The 21,446-nt window shown below is 43.3% G+C and overlaps 1 protein-coding gene across 7 annotated transcripts in view; it reads right to left on the reverse strand.

The window, feature by feature from the left end:
* Positions 1 to 21,446, reverse strand: part of ASTN2 (astrotactin 2) — an 827,990-nt gene that overhangs the window by 435,626 nt on the left and 370,918 nt on the right. For 4 of the 7 annotated variants that reach the window (XM_070596244.1, XM_070596246.1, XM_070596241.1 and 1 more), the window contains 3 exons: positions 9,713 to 9,797; positions 9,116 to 9,190; positions 8,175 to 8,312 (listed from right to left, as the gene is read on the reverse strand). In XM_070596244.1, the coding sequence (XP_070452345.1) occupies positions 8,175 to 8,312; positions 9,116 to 9,190; positions 9,713 to 9,797 (298 nt within the window). The remainder of the gene's footprint in view (positions 1 to 8,174; positions 8,313 to 9,115; positions 9,191 to 9,712; positions 9,798 to 21,446) is intronic. The other 3 variants (XM_070596242.1, XM_070596245.1, XM_070596243.1) reach the window with 1 other exon arrangement.

Raw genomic sequence — 21,446 nt, forward strand, 5'->3', positions numbered from 1 at the left:
AGTGGACTAAATGGTGAACAAAGATAAAGACAGAAAGTCCAATGAGCCTACCCTTCAGTCGTACAGAGACTCTTTCTGCACCAACAGCAGCCAACATTTACTGAGCGTTCTCCGAACTTCTTGAGTTCAAATCTTGATTCTGCCACTCACTATCTGTAATAGGTTGGGCAAATAAATTTTTTCTGCCTCAGTTTCCTCATCTGCAAATAGTAGTAACTCCATCATTGAGTTGTAAGGAATCAGAATTAATACGTGTAAAGTGCTCAGACAGGGCCAGGTACAATATAAGACCTCAAAACATGTTAGTCATTGTTATTTATGACTATGGGGCTAAGACTTTAAATGTGTTATCTCATTCAGTTCTCAAAAATATCCAAAGATATAAAGCATTTATCATTCCCATTTACTGAAAGGAACTGAGGCTCAGAAAGTTTGTCACTTGCCCAAGGTCAGCTAATGGGTAGTGGAGCTGGGATTTGAACTCAGGCAGTTTGACACCAGAGCCCTCACCATTCCCTTTGCCCAATAGTCCTTTCTTCTGTGTTTCAAGCAGATAAGAGATTTGCTATTGAAGTTCTTGCCCTTTGGGAAAAGAACGTCTGCGTGGGTAATTGGTGAGGAAGGGGAAAGTGGAGGAAGCACAATGGGGTTGAGAGTCTATATACTGAGGGCTGAGGAAGCCCATTCCTGTCCACTGGGATGTGCTTCTAGGTTGCCTATCATGAGGACACACACACACACACACACACACACACACAAGAGTCATTAATAAAATCTGCTGAGGTCACGGGGAAGGCAAAGGCAAGAAGTCTGAGTTGTACTCACCTCCAATAGGAGGGTAGCATCTTGAGTCTTAAACCATACAAAGCCTGCATCAAGGGATGTCGCCTCAGACTCTGCTGCCTGGGGCCTTCCCATCCAGGTCCCCTGGGCAAATGTATCACCTGCCTTGTCCTAGCCTCACTCCTGCCTACCCCACACATCCTGATGTCCCACTGCTCTTACCCTCCCTTGCTTCTGCCCTTGATGCCTAAAGTGATTGAGCGGAAGGATGCACCATCCCTTCTCTGTACCACTTCTGTAGCGTGGACCACATTTCTTATCACCTGATCCCACTGCATTACATGGTTACTTCCTTATGTGTACTATAATACCTACTAAAAGTTCTAAAACATCCCACTTATTGGACATCAATAGCATGTACGGTGTGTATTAGTTACTCTATATACATTATCCCATCCTAACAACCATCTGAGGAAAACACAACAATCTCTATCTTCCAGGATTGGAAATGGAGACTCGGAGAAGCAAAGTTACTTGATACAAGCAGTTCAGGTTGCAGATTGTGGCACCAGGATTCATATCCAGGTCTGCAGCATTCCAAGCCTACCCTCTCTGTCCTACCCCTTCTTTGCTCTTTGGTCTTTGTACGTCTAGAATCAGCACAGTGTTCATCACCCACTGAAGTACCTAGAGTGCTTCTGTTGAGCATCTCACCTTAAGACGGATGGCCCAGTTTTCTAGAACACACTGTATCTGACTGGAGGTGCTTCCTGGGCAAAAGCCAGATTCTAGTCTCTGGAGCATTCACACAGGAGCATCTGCTGGGGCCCCTTGGAGTGGTGAATACGCTATCCTCAAGTGCCCTCAGAGTCTTTGCTGACTGTGGAAGGCAGGTGGCCCACAGCTGAGGAAAGAGAGGGAAGAGGGAGCAAAGAGCATTCATGTTCTGTTTCCTCTCCTCTTCTCACTGCATCTTCTGGCACATGCCCCTTGGCACTACATGCCATCACCCGGCATGCCATTTCAAGACCCCATGCCTTGTCCATAGAGAGAACACCTGTGGGTTTTTTTTGTCCAACATCCATCCAGCCTGTCCTGACATCCCTCTGGGGAACTATCCTGCCTGCAAGCTCAGTCCACATGGTAAAGGTCCCCCCACCCTTGTTGGTTTCAACAGTGGGTCAGTGACCCAGGTCTGGATAATTAGAGCCCTTTGCCCCTTCAGGCACTGATTTGGGATATTGACAAATATCTCCAAACAGGCTAATCAGAGGCATCATAGCCTAGATATGAGGAGCATGGAGTCAGGAATCAGATTCTCAGAATTCAAGTACTGGGTCTGCTGCTTACTGGCTGTGTGACCTAGAGCAAGTTATATAACCCCTTTGTGCCTCAGTTTCCTCATGCATTAAATGGGGCTAATAATGGGTGAAAAATAAATAAGCTCATTTCACTAAAGCACTTGGAACACTTCTCTCTTATAAGGGCACTTGTTATGGTACTTTGGGCCCATCCAGATAACCCGGGATAATCAACCTATCTTAAGATTCTTAACTTAATCACATCTGCAAAGACCTTTTTCCAAATAAGGTAATATTTACAGGTTCAAGGCATTAGGAGCTGGTACCTTTGGGGGTTATTATCAGTCTACCACAGACGGAGTCTGAGAATTTGCCTTTCTAACAAGTTCCCAGGTGCTGATGCTACATCTAAGGACCACACTCTGAGAACCAGTGACCTAGTGCCTTCCTGACAATACTTCACAATTTGGCTCAGAGGTCCTCTTCTCTGTAAGGCCCTCCCTTTAATCCCAAGGCGAGTTTCATCACCTCTTCCCTTGGGTCCTTTCTCTGCCTTGAACTTTCCCTCTGTTCTCTTCAACCGTCACAAAGTACAACATCTTTTTGTTTGCAATTTCGTCTCATTTAATGCACTGAGATCTTCGCCTTAACATTTTTATGTCTCCAATACTTAACCTGGCATATAGTAGGTGTTCAATAAATCCTTAGTGCTTGGAATTGAAAGGCCAATAGAACAAGGAACCATTGTTAATTCTGTTCAGAACTAATTCAATGTGAAAACTGTCACCAAGTGAGCAATGCTAGCCTGCATTCTGATATCCCATTATTCTTTCAAAATTGTGCAGGAATTAACAGTATTCCACCATTTCATTTTCATTGATTTGAGATCATAGAAAAATCACTGAGGGGCTCCAAAAGCCAGGCTTTGTGGATGATTATTATTCCAACTATAATAGCTATTCTCACGTCTCTCTCATAAGAAGAGCCAGCTCTAGGTGAAATTGGGAAAAAAAGCCCAGTATGTAGCAATAAGTGTTGTTTGCCATGCTTCTCTCTCCACGAGTATCTTTTATTTCATCTCTCAAGTCAGTCTCTTATTCCATGCCCCTTGCTACCCCGTGAGATTTCTGGAAGCCGAGGTGGGCCTTACGCATCTCTGTGTTCCTGTGGTACCTGGCACAGTGCCTGGTACACAGGAGGGGCCCAGTTAAGGTTTTCAGAATTGAAAGGAATCTGTATGCAATTTAACTAGAGCTCTCTCCTCCACCTTTGTAGCTGACATCATTAGTGTCTCAAATGCTAAAAATCTCATTCCCAGCAGCTTCCTGCCAGGATAGGCTGGAGAATGGGAGCTGTCTGGGGAGAGTTCTCCTCTTTGGCCCTCCAGCCTCTCAGATTTGAAAGCTTTCCCTCGTGACTTACATTCCACGCAGTGAAATTCTATCCACAATCCAAGGCTAATTGCTAATTTTCTGTCTCCTGCAAATACTTTCCTAATTCCTTTGGTCAGGAATTTTTTTTTTTCCTTTTTCAACCCCCTCAAGGCACTCTATGTGTACCACATATGTGCCCCTTCATTCGTTCTGCAAATATTTCCATGTACATAACGCCACCAGACTTACCACACTGAACTAGACTTTGTAAGTTCATTTCAGTCTTCCCCAACCCCGTGACAGAGGGACAAATGTGAGCTCTCAATACTAAGACACCATTGATTTGGAGAGGCATCATAGATTAGATGTAGCCTTTTAGAAAAAGAGAATTAAAAAGAGACAGAGAACAAAAATATGCTACCATAATAACGAACATAATACCTAGTGCTTCTAGAGAATTCACGGTGTACCAAACTCAGTGCTTTGCAAAGTATTACACCATTTAACTCTCACCACTCCCTTAATGGTATAGTCTTCTATCTGCATTATCCACAAGGAAGAAAACAACTACAGAAAAGCTCATGTAACCCACAAGAAGTGGAGCTGGGATTTGAACTCACAGTTCAGTTGGGCTCCATAGCTTATGCTTTTAAAAAATGAACTACTTTACATAGTAAGCTTTGTGTTTAATAAAAACAAAGCATACATACAGAAGTGTGTAAATCCTATCTATAAAGCTTGATGAATTTTTACAGATTGCAAACACCCATGTAACCACCACCTAGATCGACAAATCAAATACTATTAGCGACGCATAAATCACCTTGTGCTTCCTCCAAGTCACTGCCCTCTCTGTCACCCAAAGGTAATTCCTATCTTTTTTTTCCACTAATCATGGGTTAGTTTTTACTGGTTTTGATCTTTATATAAACATATATATTTCTTTGTGTCTTTTGTGTCTTCTGTAACAATATTATATTTGGGAGATTCATCAATGGTGATGTGTGTGGTTGTGTCCATTAATATTCATCATTAACAGTATTCCATTGTATGATTATTCCATAATTCGTTTATCTACTTTTTTTGTTGTTGATGGGCATTTGTGAGTTTTCTCCCAAGCTTTTTGGCAGTACAAATGAACGCTACTATTAGCATTCTTGATTGTATTACCTGTGGTAGAGATATACACATTTCTGTTAGATATATTATTAGAAGTGGAAGTAATGGGTCATAGCATATATGGACATTCAGTCACAACTTTAGTAGATACTGCCCAACAGATTTACAGAGTGGTCATGCTAACTTACATTCCCACCATGAAAACATGAGAGCTTCAATTGTTCCATATCCACTACCATTTGTTATCCTCAGCTGTTTTAAATTTAGCTACCCAGGTGGGTAGACCTGTACAGTTGATTGCTAAATTGTTCTGCTTTCCATAGTATGAGATGCCATATTTCCTTAATAATTTGTCACAGACTAAAAAACAAAAAAATCAACCAGCAAAGTACCTTTAAGCTTTCTTTCCAATTCTTCTGGACTGCTTATCTTTTTCTTTCTGACTCTGCTTTTCCACACTCTAATGTCTCTGTGGTGATTCTATGGCATATTATTGGCTATCTATAATTATGATCTATTATTTATTAATTTCTAACATATCATCTCCCTGGAACTTATTAATTCTTTAAACACCCATGACATGCTTGCCTGGGCAATGTCATGTCAAACAAGGTTTATTAGTGCAGCTTGGAAAACCCAACCTACCTAAAAGCACGGATTCTTTTGGATGGGGATGATTGCAATCTTTTATCCACCCTTCAGTGAAACCAATGGGCAAGTGTGAGGTTAGGTGAAAGGTAGACTTCAAAGGCTGTCTGTGACTACTCCAAGCCAAGACAAAAGCATGTGGGCACCGCAAGAGGGATAATAATTTAGTGCCCTAACCAAACTGATATTCTTCAACTATTTGTACAACTCTTCCTTAAAGGAGAAGCTTAGTGGTTTCTGGAGAAAGGGTTGAGAAGGAGGATCCATAGCTGCAGAATATCATCCTCTCTCCCAGCCTGAGCAACTCTGCTCTGGTCCCACTTTGGTAAAAGCACACTCTCCATGTAACCAGGCACAGCATTCTTAGCAGGAGATCAGAAGCAGCTAATTGGTGTTGGCTCATGCTTCTTGAAGGTCTCAGCTCTTTCAACTTATTGCAGTGTTCCTTCCAACGGCATACAATACTCTCCCTGAAATTCATGCTAGTACTTATACTTTCCTTATTATTTTTTTGCATTTCTAAGGCAGTTGTATTGGACTCCCTGTGGGTTGATATTTGGGACTTTCCTTGGCTGGCTTGCAATTTAATATAATTCAGATTGGAGCAGAAAAGACAACTGAGTCATCCTGTGGCTCACAGTCATTTTTAACAGCATGACATAGTACACAACCTTCCCAGCTCTGTCTTCCCCACCATCACCAGTTTCTATTTGAACTCTACTGTAATGGGAATTCAATTCATCTAAAATTCGTGTAATGTAGCACTGGGAGTATATTAGGTACCAGTGTTTACATATCTTATATTATTTAATCATTACAACAACTCTTGGGAGGTATTTCAATGAAATAGTTAAAAACATGGCTTCTGGAGCTAGAGAGATCATGGGTTGAAGCTTGGCTTCATCGCTTACTAGTGAAGGCATCACCTTCATGTCTCAGATTTTTTTTTTAAATCTGTACAATGAAAATAATAATAGCATCACCTTATGGAGTTGATGTAAGGATATAACAAGATACTGTTATTAAAGTGTTTGCCATGGAGGAAATGCTTAATGAAAAAGAGTTATTATTGTTACACTCTGTGAGGAAGGCATTGTTATTTTCCTCATTTTGCAAAGAAATGGAAAGTTAGCAAGTTGAATTTGGCCAGGATCACATAGCCCATACTTGGTAGAGATGGGATTCTAACCCAGACCTGTTCAACTGCAGAGTGAGTGTTACCATCGGCCAGTCTAACATCTATAGCTTCACTGACATCACACATTCAATGTCAACAGTAGGGAACTCTGAGGAAACCTAGTAGAGACATTCTTTCAGTTGATTTCAGTCAAGGTCATTAGGTCTCTTTGAGAATAGTCCTTCAGCCAGATGGTCTTTGCTCCATCTTTAAAATATGTAATGCAGAGAAACTTTAGCACATGCTTTACTGAAGTCTCATCTACTTGAAGTCTATCAAAAATGGAAATAATGGCAGGGTTGGGGGGTCGGTGTGGCCTGGTGGTGCAGCAGTTAAGTTCACAAGTTCCACTTCAGCGGCCCAGGGTTTGCCGATTCAGATCCCAGGTGCGGACCTACGCATCATTGTCAAGCCATGCTGTGGCAGGTGTCTCACATATAAAGTAGAGGAAGATGGGCACAAGTGTTAGCTCAGGGCCAGTCTTCCTCAGAAAAAAGAGGAAGATTGGTGGCAGCTGTTAGCTCAGGGCTAATCTTCCTCAGGAAAAAAAAATAGAAATAATGGTAATCTACCATGAATCAATTTTTGTGTGCATGAAATCATCTTAGTTCTTAGTAATTACCATTTCATTTTCTAAGTGCCATCGCTTTAATAATGAATTCTTTTTAAAACTACCTCTTTGGGGAAATATCAGTAGCCTGAAAAATCATGTTAGGTGCATCCCTCCATGAAAAGTTGAGAAGGTGAGAATAAACAAACTGCAAAGCAGTAGAGTTGGGTTCTAGGAGCTTCCTATCAAGGAATGCCGCGGACATACTGATAACATCTTGATTCAGAATGACCCAAAGCCAGCTATATAGTCATAGAATAACAATCACTGGGAGTAGAAGGGTGGGGCATGACTCCAAATTCCAGTACAGGAGCCAATAAGCTGTGTACAAGCCAGTTCAAAAAGTAAAATGGACCATTTTTGGTAACACTTAAATTTCTAGAATGCTTCCCCTAGTCAAATTGGGAGGAAAAAACAAAAACAAAAACCTCCAGCGGAAAGCTCCAGAATAGTGCTAGGATCAGATCTAAGACCACTGGTTTAATTAAATCAATAAACATTTAGTAGATGTCCAAGACGTACTAGGAACTGGGGATTAAAAAGCTAAATAAATTATTTTCTTTGACCTTGAGAAGTTCACCACAAAATAGGACAGAATGATATGTAAGCAATTAATTAGAAGGCAGTAGAGTTAAGACTATAATGAAGTGAACTACAAGGTGCAAAACGTGTAAGGCAAGATGTAGTCTCCATCCTTTCATGAATAAAGAACAAATAAGTTTGACCTGGACGTTTAGAAGCTATGGATTAGCCCCCAGTCTGTTCGCAGTACCAGCGTCACAATAGAAAGCATCTCATTCTGCGATCTTTCATTTTCATGATTCTCTATTATACTATTCAATACTGGTCTTTTATAAGACAAGATCATTAATGATCCCATGATGAGCCAGATAACGTGTTAGTCTCTGTCACATTTTATATAAACCCCAAATGAATGTAATACTGCTGAAATATAAGGCATTGAGGCCCACCAAGGTAGGACACTTTGAGGGGTATGGAGCATGGCATATGTGACAGTGTTCTTTACATCATCTACCAGGCAGGTGCCTCCTTCAACAATATGGAGAGCATTTCTTCCCAGGAGTTCCTGTGATCCTAAAACAGAATGGATTCCATTGCTCCAAGAAGTCCTTGGTACGGGATGCTGGAGATGACTTCCCTACCTGACATCTGCAGGGTCTTCCGTGACGAGCACGTCCGTCTTGCAGCTGGCCAGGGGGTTGATCGACAGCTCCACGGGAGGAACCACAAAGCTTTTGCTGACAGGAAGCCAGAGTCCTTGGCCCAAGCTGAAAGTAGACCTGCAATGTAAGAGTTTCCATTGGGGAACTCCCTGGGAGGCAGAATAAAAACAGAAAAAAGGGGTCCCTTCCTTCCATCCCTTCCTTCCATCCCTTCTAGGACCCTTTCTCACTCCCCTCCCCAACTGAGTCCCCTGCATCCTCCAAGGCACAATTCTGGCCACCTTTGCCCAGACTTGGATGGTCATTGCTTAAATCTGTTAATCATTTAGCCCATGTGTTGCTTTGTATCGCTAGTTCTCTTTTCTTGAGGACAGGTCCTGACACTCACTAAACAGTGGGCTCTGTGAGGACAGGGACTATTTCAGCTCTGCTTTCGCAGGCAGTCCTGCTAGCCAGCAGGAGTTCCATATGCAACTGCTAAGTCAGCAGGGGCAGTCTGCACAAAGGTTAACAGCATGGACTCTGAATCAATTTGAACCAAAATCTGATTCCCACTTCTGCACTTAATTGGCTGTATGTCTTCATCAGCTTAAGTATTGAAGTTTCACACAAGATTTCATGGAGGTGGTAGGAAGAGGTTCTATGCCTATAGAGTATTTCTAATCACTGGACTAGACGATCAGTAATGTCTCCTCCAGTTCAAATACCTGAGTCTGTAAGTCTAGATGCCAGACAAGCGGCAATTAGATTCCCATAGCAACCTGGGCCATGATGGTACATTCATGCCAATGAGAGTTCCTCTGCACTCACTGCAGCCTCCAGATTCACAGGCTCAATCGACTAAGGATGCTTGACTTCACCTTCCTATGAGACCCGTCTCCATTCCCCAGCATCATACCCCAACAGGATTGTGAACTCACCTGAGAATCTTTTCAGGGGCTTGCTCCCCCGTCACTAGGTCATAGCCCCTCTCAAGTGTAGTGTAAGGCCAAGGTCTGTGGGAAGAACAGAGGGAGGGAAAAGAAAGGGGAAAGGAAATGGTATTAGACAGAAGCAGGTGAGATTCATATATGGACACTGCTTAAGAGTAGCTTTACAAGCAACCAAATTTTGCAGAAGTAATTTTTGGCAAGACTATTTATGTTATAAAAGAATGACTCCATTTCACAGAAAGACAACACTTTCAAGTCTACTTGTCTGTTCTCGAGTTTATGCAAAAAAATCTGATTCTCTTTCTTTATCAATCCACTTAGGAAGTGTTCATTGATTACCTACAGTTTGGAAGGGTGAATTAAACTTCAGCCTTTGTTCTCTAGAATATTCATCAGTCATGTACCTTTAATGCTAAAATGTGACTTGGTGGGAAATGGGATTCACTTCCCAACGGGTTTTGCAGGAATGCAACTGTTGCAAAGAAAGAAGCCTCTTTGTGGAGGGATTTTGGGCCTCTGGTAATAGAACAGAGGAGATGGGAATAGTCCTCCACTGCCCCTGCCCCAGTGTCCTTTGCCACTCACCCTTCACTCTGTCCCCAGTCACTGCGCACACACAGGTGTCTGTGAACTGGGTCTGGGGCATAGCCTTCATGACAGCTGCACTCTCCTGTAAGCAAAAAGAGAAAAGAGTCTTGTGAAATACTGCCTGCCCAAATTAGGTTTCTACCCTGGTTACCTTGTTTCCTTAGAAAATAAAGTGAGCTGCCTAGATTTAGAAAAGGCTCATGGAATGAGGGTGTTCTGGTCTACCTGTCACTGTGGTTAATAGTTTATTCATTTGTTCATTCACTCACTTATCCATTCAACAACTTCTGACCATACTCCCTGTCAGGCTCTCTGCTGGGCACTGGGGATGCAGAGATCAAAGGTGCAACCCAGATGCAGAAGGAGCTCATGACTTAATGAGGGAAACAGGAAGTGACCTCGTGGTACGAATGGAGGTCCTAATTTCAAATATTTAAATTATGATAAAGTACGTTTGCACTAAAAGTACAATCATAAAATTGAATTTTCTTCACCTTAGCAAACAATTCATGCTCATCCATAAGCCCCAAATGAAATGCCACCTCCTTGAAGATACCTTTGATTTCCGCTTTTGGAAAATTTGTTTTCATTTATCATTCCCAGATTTTGTTTTGTTTTGTTGTTGTTGTTTGTATTGGTTGGTTCCTCTCCTCCCCTCTCCTCTCCTCCTTTTGTCTCTTGTTCTCTTCCTTTCCATCTACCTATCCATCATCCATCCATCCATCCACCCACCCACCCATCCATCCTTCTACCCATCCATGCATGCATGCATCATTTTTTCCTGGCCACATCTTACACCTGGTTGCATGAATTCTTGCTAGCGTTCCACACTGCCTTAAGTATATTCTTCCGTTGGCCAAGCTTATTTTGGGTGGCTAGCACATGTTTTACTTCCTAGTATATCTTCAGAGTTCAGAATCTTGGAAGGGTTTTCAGAAGTTCTGTGCCTTACCCTATTGCTGTTATCAGATTTGCTTCACTGTACATTCCTTAAGGTCAGGGAATATTTTTTGATTCAATTAGTTATTGTTTTTCTTAGAGTGTATTTGTGGAATGTTCACAGATGCTTTACCAAAAATAGATTTGATTAAAAAAACAAAAAGGGAAACACTGTACTATTCATTAGAGCTAGTGGTGTGTGATTCTTCATGAGAGTGATACTTACACAGTGTTCCCCAAACTTACTTCATCTTGTCTTGTTGACAAGGAGTCTTGGTGGTGGAACAAGCCACTAGATTAGTGTTCTTTTGGACTTTTGGAAGTGCTGGTAGGAACTACCCTGGCTTAGCCCACTGCATAGAACAGAGTAAGTACTCAACATTGTGAGTTGAACGAATAGTTAACCATCTGCAATGGCTCATAAACTTCCAGACTTTTGCTGGCAGGTTGCCTTCTTTCTCATCTGGCGATCACACTCATGCACACTCTCAGAGGAACCTGCAACTCTTCAATCCTACAGCGATTCTGATTGACCTGACTCGAGAATTTCCAAGCCAGGGTTCACAGAAATGTATAGTTCCATGGGGGAGATTTAGGGACTCTGCAACTTTTAGATAATTTTCATTTTCAAATCTCTTTACTGGAAAAAATGAAGGCTAAACACTCAGATGTTACTTGCTAGAATTTAGGACGTTAGGGAGCATTTTCACATGACCTCCGGTTGCCAGATAAACTTATGCAGGCCTCATTAAAAAAAAAAAAACTTCTGTCATCTTTGTTTCACTGAGGAGGATACTGAGGCTGTGAGTCGAGGTGTTAACAAGCTTATGGTTTTTGCAATTACATGTGTTGTGAATCAGGATTTTTTCAACCTTGTACTACCAGAACAAAACACAGCGATGAGTATGATGCTAGACAGCACAGGATATAGAACTACCATCTATAATTTCTGATTTCAAAATGTTTGTATTCATCAAATAACCTTATTGTTTTCACTGATTCCCTATAAATGTTAAGCATTTGACCTTATACAAGGCATTCCGAGTGTTAAAAACGCACTCTACCTTGTTTTATACATTACAATGCTGCTTCATCTTTGTACCTCCGGCAGTAGCAAGTATCTGGCAAACAGCCTGGGCTTAATAAATGTTGGTTGAACTAAAATGGTAGTAAGACAGAATATGGAGTGCAGAATGGGTCGGAGATAGTATTCAAAATATTCAGAATAAGATTGTTGAAAGAGAGAGAGAGATCTACCTTTCCTTTTCTCTGGATACCTGGTAAATAGGAGGGGGGCAGGAATGCTTTCATTATATGTCCCCTCCAATAGCATGCCCGGGGTCTTCCACCAAATGCGTGTGCTGTAAGTATGTGCAACCTAATGGACTGACTGTTGCCGAAGGTAAGGAAAATGGAGGCCACGGGCCGAGATCCCTGCGATTTGGATGAGAATAATTTACCAAAGTGGGGAAGGATAGGAGTCACTACCGATGTGTTAAAATGCAACAGTCCCTTCATGAAATATTCACCACTTTAAACACGTCTAATATTCAAGATTAAAAGTCCTGGGATTTGTCCTCGAGACTCCAGGACTGATTTATGATCTGCCACAAGCCACAGGCCTCATGATTCATAATGGGAGAGGTAAAATGGTTACCTCCGGCAAAGAGACAGGAAGTCAGGCTGTGGTGGGCAAGGAGGGGTGGGAAAAGGGGCTCTTTCTTCTTTATGGAAAGGGCAAGAGCCGAGGTTCCTGTCTCTCCTATCAGTAACTCTGCAGGAAAGGTCACAGGTCATCTTCCTCCTTTCCCTCTTTTTGGGAATATGAATGAGAATGAGAAATCTATGGAGAAAAAGGGCGCTGTTATATTTTTCTCTTCATCTCTTGTGTGCTTACTAGGCAAGTTTCACCTGCCCTGGAATGGATCATTAATTACTGATGCTTATTATGCAACAAATATGCATTTTGAAAATGAGAGCCATCCACCCTGGAGGCCCCCAGAAGGCTGCCTTCTGTGAAGTAGAGGGAAAAGAGCATGCGTGCTGGAGGCAGACAGACCGGGGTTCCAATCCTCACTTTCTCTCTCCCTAGGTGTGTGGTCTTGGGGAAGTTACCTGTTTCGGTCTCAGTTTTCTCATCAGATGAATGGGAATGATAGTAATATCAATCTCACAGAGCTGATGTAAGAATAAATTGAAGTAGCAAAGAATAAAGCTCATGGCCCAAGTAGACAATGAGTAGATGCTCAATACTTTAGTTTCCCCCTCTTTTCCTTTCATTCCAAAATGGCCACTGGGTTCTGATATATGCTAACACATTAACTCCAGGGGCACTAGATAAGTAATTTTGTCCTTGTTGGGTCTTAGTTTCCCCATCTGCAAAATGGAAGGTCGGAGTAGGTGTTCATCAACTCTGAGCACCAGTGAGAGTCAGTCATTTGCACTGCCTTTCCGAATCCCTAATCTCTGCTTTCTGGACACTGTCTTAGCCTTAGCTGTGATTACTCTTAGCAATGGGACCCGGTATCTCCAGCAAGATTTCCATCAATGCCATTGCTATTGGCTTTATTGACTGCCGTTTCTCATTTTGCTGGCTCAGCTAACTCTCCACTATTTGCAACCAAGCATTTCCTTCTTGCCAGATGCAAGCCTCTGACAGCCCAAGCTGAGGATTAACCCCTTCCCTCGGTGAATCTTTTCCTATATCTTGCCTCTGGATACCCGGGGTAGCCAGGCAGTCAAAGAACAGCTCTCCAGGGTCGCACATTGACATGGTTTCCACATGCTGACTGTGAACTCCCAGGGTCCCTTACTCCTGTCACTGCAGAAGCTCCTTGCAGGAAGGAATTGTGCCCATCTTGCTCACCGTCATATCCAGTGCCTGTTGTACCGCCTGGTACCTAAATAAATGAGGGGATATATTTCACAACAGTGATGCCTATGCTAATGGGATAGGGAAACAATTTTTTTTATTTGCCTGTTTTCCCCACTAAACTGGAAGTTTCTTGATTGCAGAAACCTTTTCTTAATCATCTCCATATCCTAGAAATTATTATAGTGCCCAATGCAGGGTAGGTCACTCCTTTGTTGAATGAATGAATGGATGGACGAATTAGTGAGTAGATAAATATATCGTAATTTTCATGAATTCAGGCTGAGTTCATTTAGAATAATGATGGCTCTGCTGAAGACTGGAAGAAAGTTTCTTACATTCATGGCAGGTATTTGCCAAAGAAATGGAAAGTGTAAACATAAGTGCTGACAAAATGTCTAAAATAGAATTCTGTTTCACATCAGAGCAGAAAAAGCTCTTAAAGATCATCTAGTTCAGATCTTCCCAGCTTCATATTTCAGAAAGGGAAATGCAAGCTCAGAGAATGAAGACATTTGGCCAAGTCACTGGACTAGCCTCTGGGCCAGTCAGGATTAGAACCTAGGGCTCTTGGCCATCACTTCAGCATCCTTTCCACTGTGCTGGTGGTCTCGATACTTCAATGCACGCAGCAACATTTTCCAAGAATTTTTTTTCCTTTGTACTTCTCTGACATTTCTGAGTTTCCTATAATGAGAATGTGTTACATTTATAAACAGCAATTATTTTTATAAATATAATGAATTTGAAAAGTCCTTAGATTAAAAACATACATTTATATGTGATTGATCATGCAGACCTTAACAAAGAGTTTAACCTCTTCATTAAAATGGTTCCCTTAAGGGAATTCAATTAAGTGATTTTCATCATGCTAGTTACTAGAACTCTATATTATCAACTATAGATGAGCTGCATGGGCTTTAAGATATTTACTCGTTATGACTCCTAGGTCCTATTTATTGAGTTCTCATTTTATGTTACCTGCATTCTCACTCCAGAAACTCTTGGGTAAGAGCAATGGAATCCCTCAATTATGAACAATCTGAGTTCATACAGTGTGGGGCTCTCTTAAACCATTTCAAAGTGGACAATGCCTTCATGTTAATCATATAAGGCCAGTGGGATGGTGAAATGGTTCAGATTGTCGGCCCTGGAGTCATCTTGTTTTGGATTCAAATCCTGGCTCTGCCACTGAGAATTTGCATGAACTTGATCAAGTCGCTTCGCCTCTCTGAGTTTCTTTCCTAATCTGTCATGAGACTGATATCACCTACCTGCTGGGAAGATCGGTGATGTATTTGAAAAGTCCTCAGCATAGTCTTTGGCATTTCTTCTTGCTGCAAACATCACAGCTATTTGAGTTTTTCTTATTATTGTTCCTGGATAGGAGGGGCCAATTTAGCATCTTGTTTTAGTGTAAAGAAAGGTGCTTTCCAGAGGAAGGATAGTCTCAATTTCAAGGTATGCCCTTTGCAAAGCCAGACTCAGTTTATCAATCTGTAAATTTGGGATGGCTTGAATGAAATAATCTCCAAGGCTGGTCTTGGCATTCCCAGAAAGAGCAACATCTGTTACCTTTGTCTATGGTTCCTCCTACTGAAGGCCACACAGGCAGGGACAAGGGCATCAGCTAGAGGTTGCTGCCTCGCTTGTCCCCTACAGCTCAGAGAAGCCCATCACCTGCCCAGGAGAGTGCTAGGTAAGTATAAAGCCGTCTTCCCAATCTTGCCTGGCTGTCTGGCTCCCCTCCTCCCACCCTGTCATCCTCTTATGATTCCATTTTCACTTGCTTCCAACTCAGTCATCACTTATCAACACATGCAGGGACACTGGCTGCTGTTCACTTTCCTATTTACTCTTCTTGTAGCTGTGGCTTAGGAGGAAATCTCCCTGGGTCCTTGGAGCAATAAGCGTGCATGGCACCGCTTCCTGTTCTGACTCCAAAGGGGCCACCTCGGCCTATTCACTCCCATGTCTCCGGAGCCCAGCTGAGGGCCAGGTGAACAGTGGAGAAGGCATGGGCTGGGTGTGCTGCTTTGTGCTAGGAGTGATGTAAGACACTTAAAATATGTCGTCAATGTCATCTTGCAGGTCACACCAATGACTAGCTTCAGGAGGACGGTACCAGTGTCCACATTATAAAATAAAGAAACTTAAGCTCAGATTGGACTAGTCTCTTGCCCAAAGGCAAAGAGTGAGGTCTTCAAAGCTCATTCTCTTCTAAACAACCACAAACACCGCCACAACACATATAACCACAAGGGCAATAGCAAGGAGAGCGGCCTGTAACTTGACAATTATCATGTGCTAGACAACAAGAGTGGTCAAGAAGTAGAAACCTCCAATCCATCCCCATTGAAATTAGCATCCTGCTGATTTCTAAAATCCCACCATAACTAAAGGTTAATAATTTATCTTCCAAATATCCTCTGTTCAAATGTAAATACTTTATGTGAAGACTGTATTGGATTCATACTATCTATGTACTGAAGGGTTGTTGGATTGATTTCTTACTAGCAGGGGTAGGACATAGGAGTACCATCATATCTTCTGGTAATTGAGCATCTACTATTTGTTGACCTGACCCAAATAACTTCTGGTATCCATGACAACATTGAGAGGAAGGTTTATTGGCTCCACCTTGAATACTATGAAGCTGAGACTTGGAGAAGGCAAACTGCCCAAGATTGTGACCAAAGGAGTGAACATCAAGCCCAGGATCTTTCTGATTCTTCCTTCCCAAGCTTTGCGATGACTCCCTAAGAGGACATCTTTTAAGAGAGTATGGAAAAAGGGACGGGAATAGGAGATCAGCAGGTGCTGAAGGAGTATTAATACCCCTGGTAGATGGAACTATCCGTGCCAAGTCCTTATTGCTCTGTAGTAGCATGACACATTCACATACTTGCCATGGCTGATGGTGGGAATAGGGACATTTCTTTCCTACCCTTTGTTTTCAAGCGTGGCACATGACTTGCTTTAGCCAATGGGATGGTAGCAGAGATGATGTGAACTAAGGTTTGAAACGCGTTGTGTGGCTGAGCTTGCTCTGTTGCATTCCTGCCTCTTGCCATGAGAAAGCCATGCTCCAACAAGTGGATGGTCCAAGGAGAGTGAGGGACATGTGGAACAGAGCTGGACACAATCTGAGCTTAGAGTCGAGTGCAGCTGAGTCCTGGTTAGACCAGTCCATCCAAATTTGTAACAAAGGAGAAAAAATGCTTACCGTTGTTGATAATAAAATGTTGTGTATGTTTTTATACAGCATTAGTGGAGCAAAAGCTGCTGATGTACCCCAAACTATATGGCCCCCTCTTTATGAATAATGGTCCCACTTTCTTCCCAAACTGGAAACCTTACAAAAAACTATGACTGGACTCTATTTTTTTTTGCCCTCAACATCCAAATGGTACTTGAGTCTCACTGATTCTACTCCTTTGTTCTCACTCAGACTCATTCCTTCCCATCTCTCCCCACTGCCACTGCCCTGGTGCAGGCCCTTAACATTGCCCACGTGTGCTATTGAAAAGGTCCTGCCACTGGTGATCTGCTTTCAGTGTCCCTCATCTAATCTGACTGCTGGCCAGTTATCTTTGCAAATAACAGCTGCACCCATGGCTCATCCCCCAAACTCTCAGTGGCTTCCAGTTGTTTTCATGGTAGAGTTCATATAACCTAGTCTAACACTCAAAGCCCTGCATGACTGGCCCCAGCCAATCTCCCAACCCTATCAATTACTCTCCCTCCCTTGTATCTTTCTTCTTCTAACTTCCTCTGGGTTTACTGATAAGACAGGACCATTTGAGACCTACCTGCAACCAGGACCTGCTTCTTGCAGCAAGTCTGCCCTGATCCTACTCCTTGAGAAAAGCAGAGCCTGAGAATTGGAGAGGGATGGATTCAACAGAGGAGAGAGAAGGAGTTGAAAAGGAATAGGAGGTGAAAGGAAAACTAAGTGACAAATGATAATTTAGTAAAGTGATGAGATCTTTGGGGCAGTTTTGAATGTAAGCAGTGTCATCAGGGAATACATTTTACAATGCTGACCCCTCTGCAAGCTGCGGAAAATCACTCTACTTTTCTAGGCCTCGGTCTTCCCATCTGTAAAATGAGTAGCCAGTACTACTCTTCCAAACCTTGTTCAAATTCTAGTCCTTGATTCTTCCTCTAACATGCTCTGGTCCTGCTTCTTGGTCATCATCTCCCTAGGGACTTGGAGGGAGGTGGGGTATGTGTGGGAGGGTTGAGAGTTTGGGGGATAGAAGCTTGGGAGGCAGAGGAACATGATTGGAGGGAAATAACAAGAGGATATAATTTGGACTTTTATGATGTGAGGAAGACTTCTTTAGAAGTCTACTCAGCCAAATGTGCTCTGTGACCTGCGACAGGTCCCCACCCTCCCTGAGACTCAGTTTCCCTCTCTGTACAGGGAGAACGTTGGTCTTTATGACATCTAAGCAACTCCTCGTGGGAGTCTCTGATATCCCTTTTTCCTTACATTGCTAGAGACGTTCCAGCCTTGTGTTTTCCCAAGCATTTGAGACAAACTTGGACCCTGAATTTTAGCTGCTGGCCGCTCATTGCCATTTACTATCATGCCTCTGACAGCAGAAGAAAAATCAAATAGAGGCTGAAAGGTTCTCGTGGCACACATTGGTGATCGGGTCTTATGGAGATCAGAGTCCTTAATCAAGACTACATGGGGACTAATTAGCATTGACCCAGCTCATGGGGGCAGCCTGTGTGGGATGGCCAGGGCTCTGAGAGGCCACCAGCAAGGCCATACCAGGGCCCCCGTTTCAGGGTCTCCACCAGGGTGACCCCTATCTACTGGCTCCATTCTCTTTCTTCCTAGCCTCCTAGCCTCCTCCATCCCTGAGTGTATCACACACATGGTTATCTATAAATTAGTGTCTGGGAGAAAAATATGTGTGTAAGAGACTTCCTCAAAATTATGGCTGATTGAGGATGGAGGGGAGAAGAAATCTCACTAACAGCCTGGATTGGACATGGATGCAGACACCTCTGACAACCAGGAAGGATCTGGTTCCAGTTTACCAAGAGGAGATTCCTAACATGGATGCACAGAGCTGGGCCTGCTGGGCAAGGGATCGCCCTCTCCCCAACACGCCCCACCCTTGGTTCCAGAGTCCTGCATCATCCAAGCTTCTCAGAAGGGGAAGGGGTTGGGGAAGCCAAGGGACACAGCTGGTAAAGGGGAAACGGCAGTGCCCTGGGGATCAGAGAGATCTGAGGCTGAATCCTCCATCTACTACTTACAGACTGAATGGCCTGGATAAATCACTGTACTTCTCTGGGCCTCGGTTTTCTCATCAGAAAATGGGCATCTTAAATCCAATTTAAAAAATTGTCACAGACTGAAGATAACATGAAAAACAATTACCAGACATGTAGGTAGCATTCAGTAAATGGGAGTTACGATGATGATGATTTTTACTAGGATTACTATTACTGATAGTAGCGCAGACATCGTTGTCCCTGTTGTCCAGGCAGGGCTCCCCAAGGCCATATTTCCTCTCTGGTTTGGTGTCGTTGCCCGTCTTGGCTACAGCTCCTCTCCTGGGCTTCCTGCTTTTAGTTCCTCCCTTTTACCTCCCCACGTGGTTCTTGCCTCATATCTTACATCTTGAGACCATTTTCCATTCTCTGTGCACTTCCTCTGTGCCCAGTGCAGGCAGGATCAGGGAACAGAGATGAATTCATCTGATTCTCTGTCTTCAAGCAGCTGACACTCACACAGGGATGGAGAGGAAACCACGTCATGACCACCAGGTGTGAGTAGGGCTGGAGGGTGTGTGTGTGCAAAGAGCCGCAGGATCCAGAGGAAGGAGTGCTGAACTCTGCCCCAAGGTCAGGGGCGCAACAGCAAAGAGGGAGGGTAAATATTAAGAGCAACCACAGAGAGATTCCTGCCAGGGAGGGTTGGAAGTTCTTTATTTGTATTCACTCATGTGACCCTCACAACAAGTCTGCAAAATAGGCTCTATTTTCAACCCCATCTTACAGGTGAGGAGGCTGAGGCCCAGAGGGGTAAAGTAAGGTCACACAGCTAAGAGTACCCGAGCCAGGATTCGAATCCTGCCAGCCGGGTTCCAGAGACTGTGCTGCCTCTCCATGAGATGTAAGAGTTTTCCAGACAGAGGGAAAGATGGGTGCAAAGTCAGGTCACAGCACAAATGGGAAATGGTGGGCTTTTGTTTCTCTGGATCAGCAGGGTATATTGGATCACCTGAGCCAGAGGGTTTAACAGGCACTGAGCAATCCCACCCTAGTTCTGTGGGTGTGGGGAAACAGCCTCTGGAAACCCCTATAGCCATCTACAAAAATACTCATTCTAAAGGCTGAATCCAAGCATTGCGCATGGAGAGAAGTGGTTTAAAGCAGAGAAGACAGGCAGTGGAGTCAGGACAGGGTTTGAACTCTGCATTTGTCACCCAATGGCTCCATGACTTTGTACAATATCCCATCTCTGGCCAAGACTCAGTTTCCTCAGTTCTACAATGAGGTTAATCAGGCGGGGCCCTCTCACTGAACAACATCAAGGATGCTCTATTCCCATAACGGGCTTCATAAACATAACCTGCTATCACTACGATTATTATCAGAGAGCTGCTTTTCTCAATGCTCTTTCCTGACCATAGTTCCCATCCTGGACTCCTCGATTATAATTCGAGAAAAGGGAAAGGCTAAAAGATGCTTATGGATCTTGTTAAGCATGATGTGTTTGATCCATCTTTTCACCTCCAAACCACCCAACCACCCTGTGAAGCAGGAGCTGATGTTGTCCTTATTTTACCGATGAGGAAAATGAAGCCCTCAGGGGTCAAATGACTAGCCTCCAGTTCACACCGTGAGAAAGCAACAGGATCAGGATTTGACCCTGGGTCTGCTTGATTCTGGAGTCAGAGCTCCCCCTACTATACGAAGGAAGGTGAAGGAGGTCAGCATGACCCTCTCGTGGCTCTTCTGGCCATCTACCACATGCCTATTGGAGCTTACGGGGATGTAGATGAGACGAGGCTATGTGTTGTCAATGCCACAGGACCCCACAGCTCCGCTTCCCCGCCAGTTGCCGGGTGGGCTTGCTCAAGTACCTCCGTCTCTCCGAGCCTCATCCTTCTAACTCAGAAGATGGGGAGCATCAGCCCTGTCCCCCGACTCACAAGGATGCAGTGAGGATAAAATATATACTTAGAACATTCAGAACACACGATGATTAATAATGCACTTATTCCCCACTTGAAAAAAACCTGAAACAGCAAAGTGAAATATACAAAATAAATTAAGCAGAGGGTAATTATTCATTTTGCAAAAGAGTTCTTCACAAAAGAGATGCATTGATTTTTTTTTTCTTTCTAGCATCGGCTCTCTTTGTGGGTTTAACATCAAATTTCATTTATAAAGTTAAAGCAAAAAAAGTAATGATGTTCCAGATGTGCCCTGAGTACAATGGGTCACATGGAGGTGTCCATGCCATCCATGTCACCCACAAGGGGTCGGAGAAGAGTGGGACCTTTGCCTTCATCTAGTCAGGAATTGGGGGAAATGAAGGGAAACTGTGGATAGCCTGTGATGTCTGCACTCTGGGTCAGAGGGTCCTTTCCTCAGTGACCTCAGCCTCAGCTATAGGCAGATGGTCAGGGTCACAGCCAGCTTCCCCAGGAAACTGGAGAATAGTCATTCCCAGTTCCTGCCATCTGGAATAGTATACCATTTTACATAATGTGTACATTCAGCTGAACCCAGCTAATTTTCACTTTGCTCATCTCATCCTGATTATATTCATATTCATGTTCCTGCTCTCCCCTCTCCTTGCTCTTAGTCATCTTCCGTTTTATGGCTCTCTCTCTTTCTCCCATCTCTGTCTCTTTTTTTTTATTTCTCACTGTTTGTGTTTTT

This window comes from Equus przewalskii, chromosome 26, assembly GCF_037783145.1.
Source record: "Equus przewalskii isolate Varuska chromosome 26, EquPr2, whole genome shotgun sequence".
Taxonomy (NCBI): domain Eukaryota; kingdom Metazoa; phylum Chordata; class Mammalia; order Perissodactyla; family Equidae; genus Equus; species Equus przewalskii.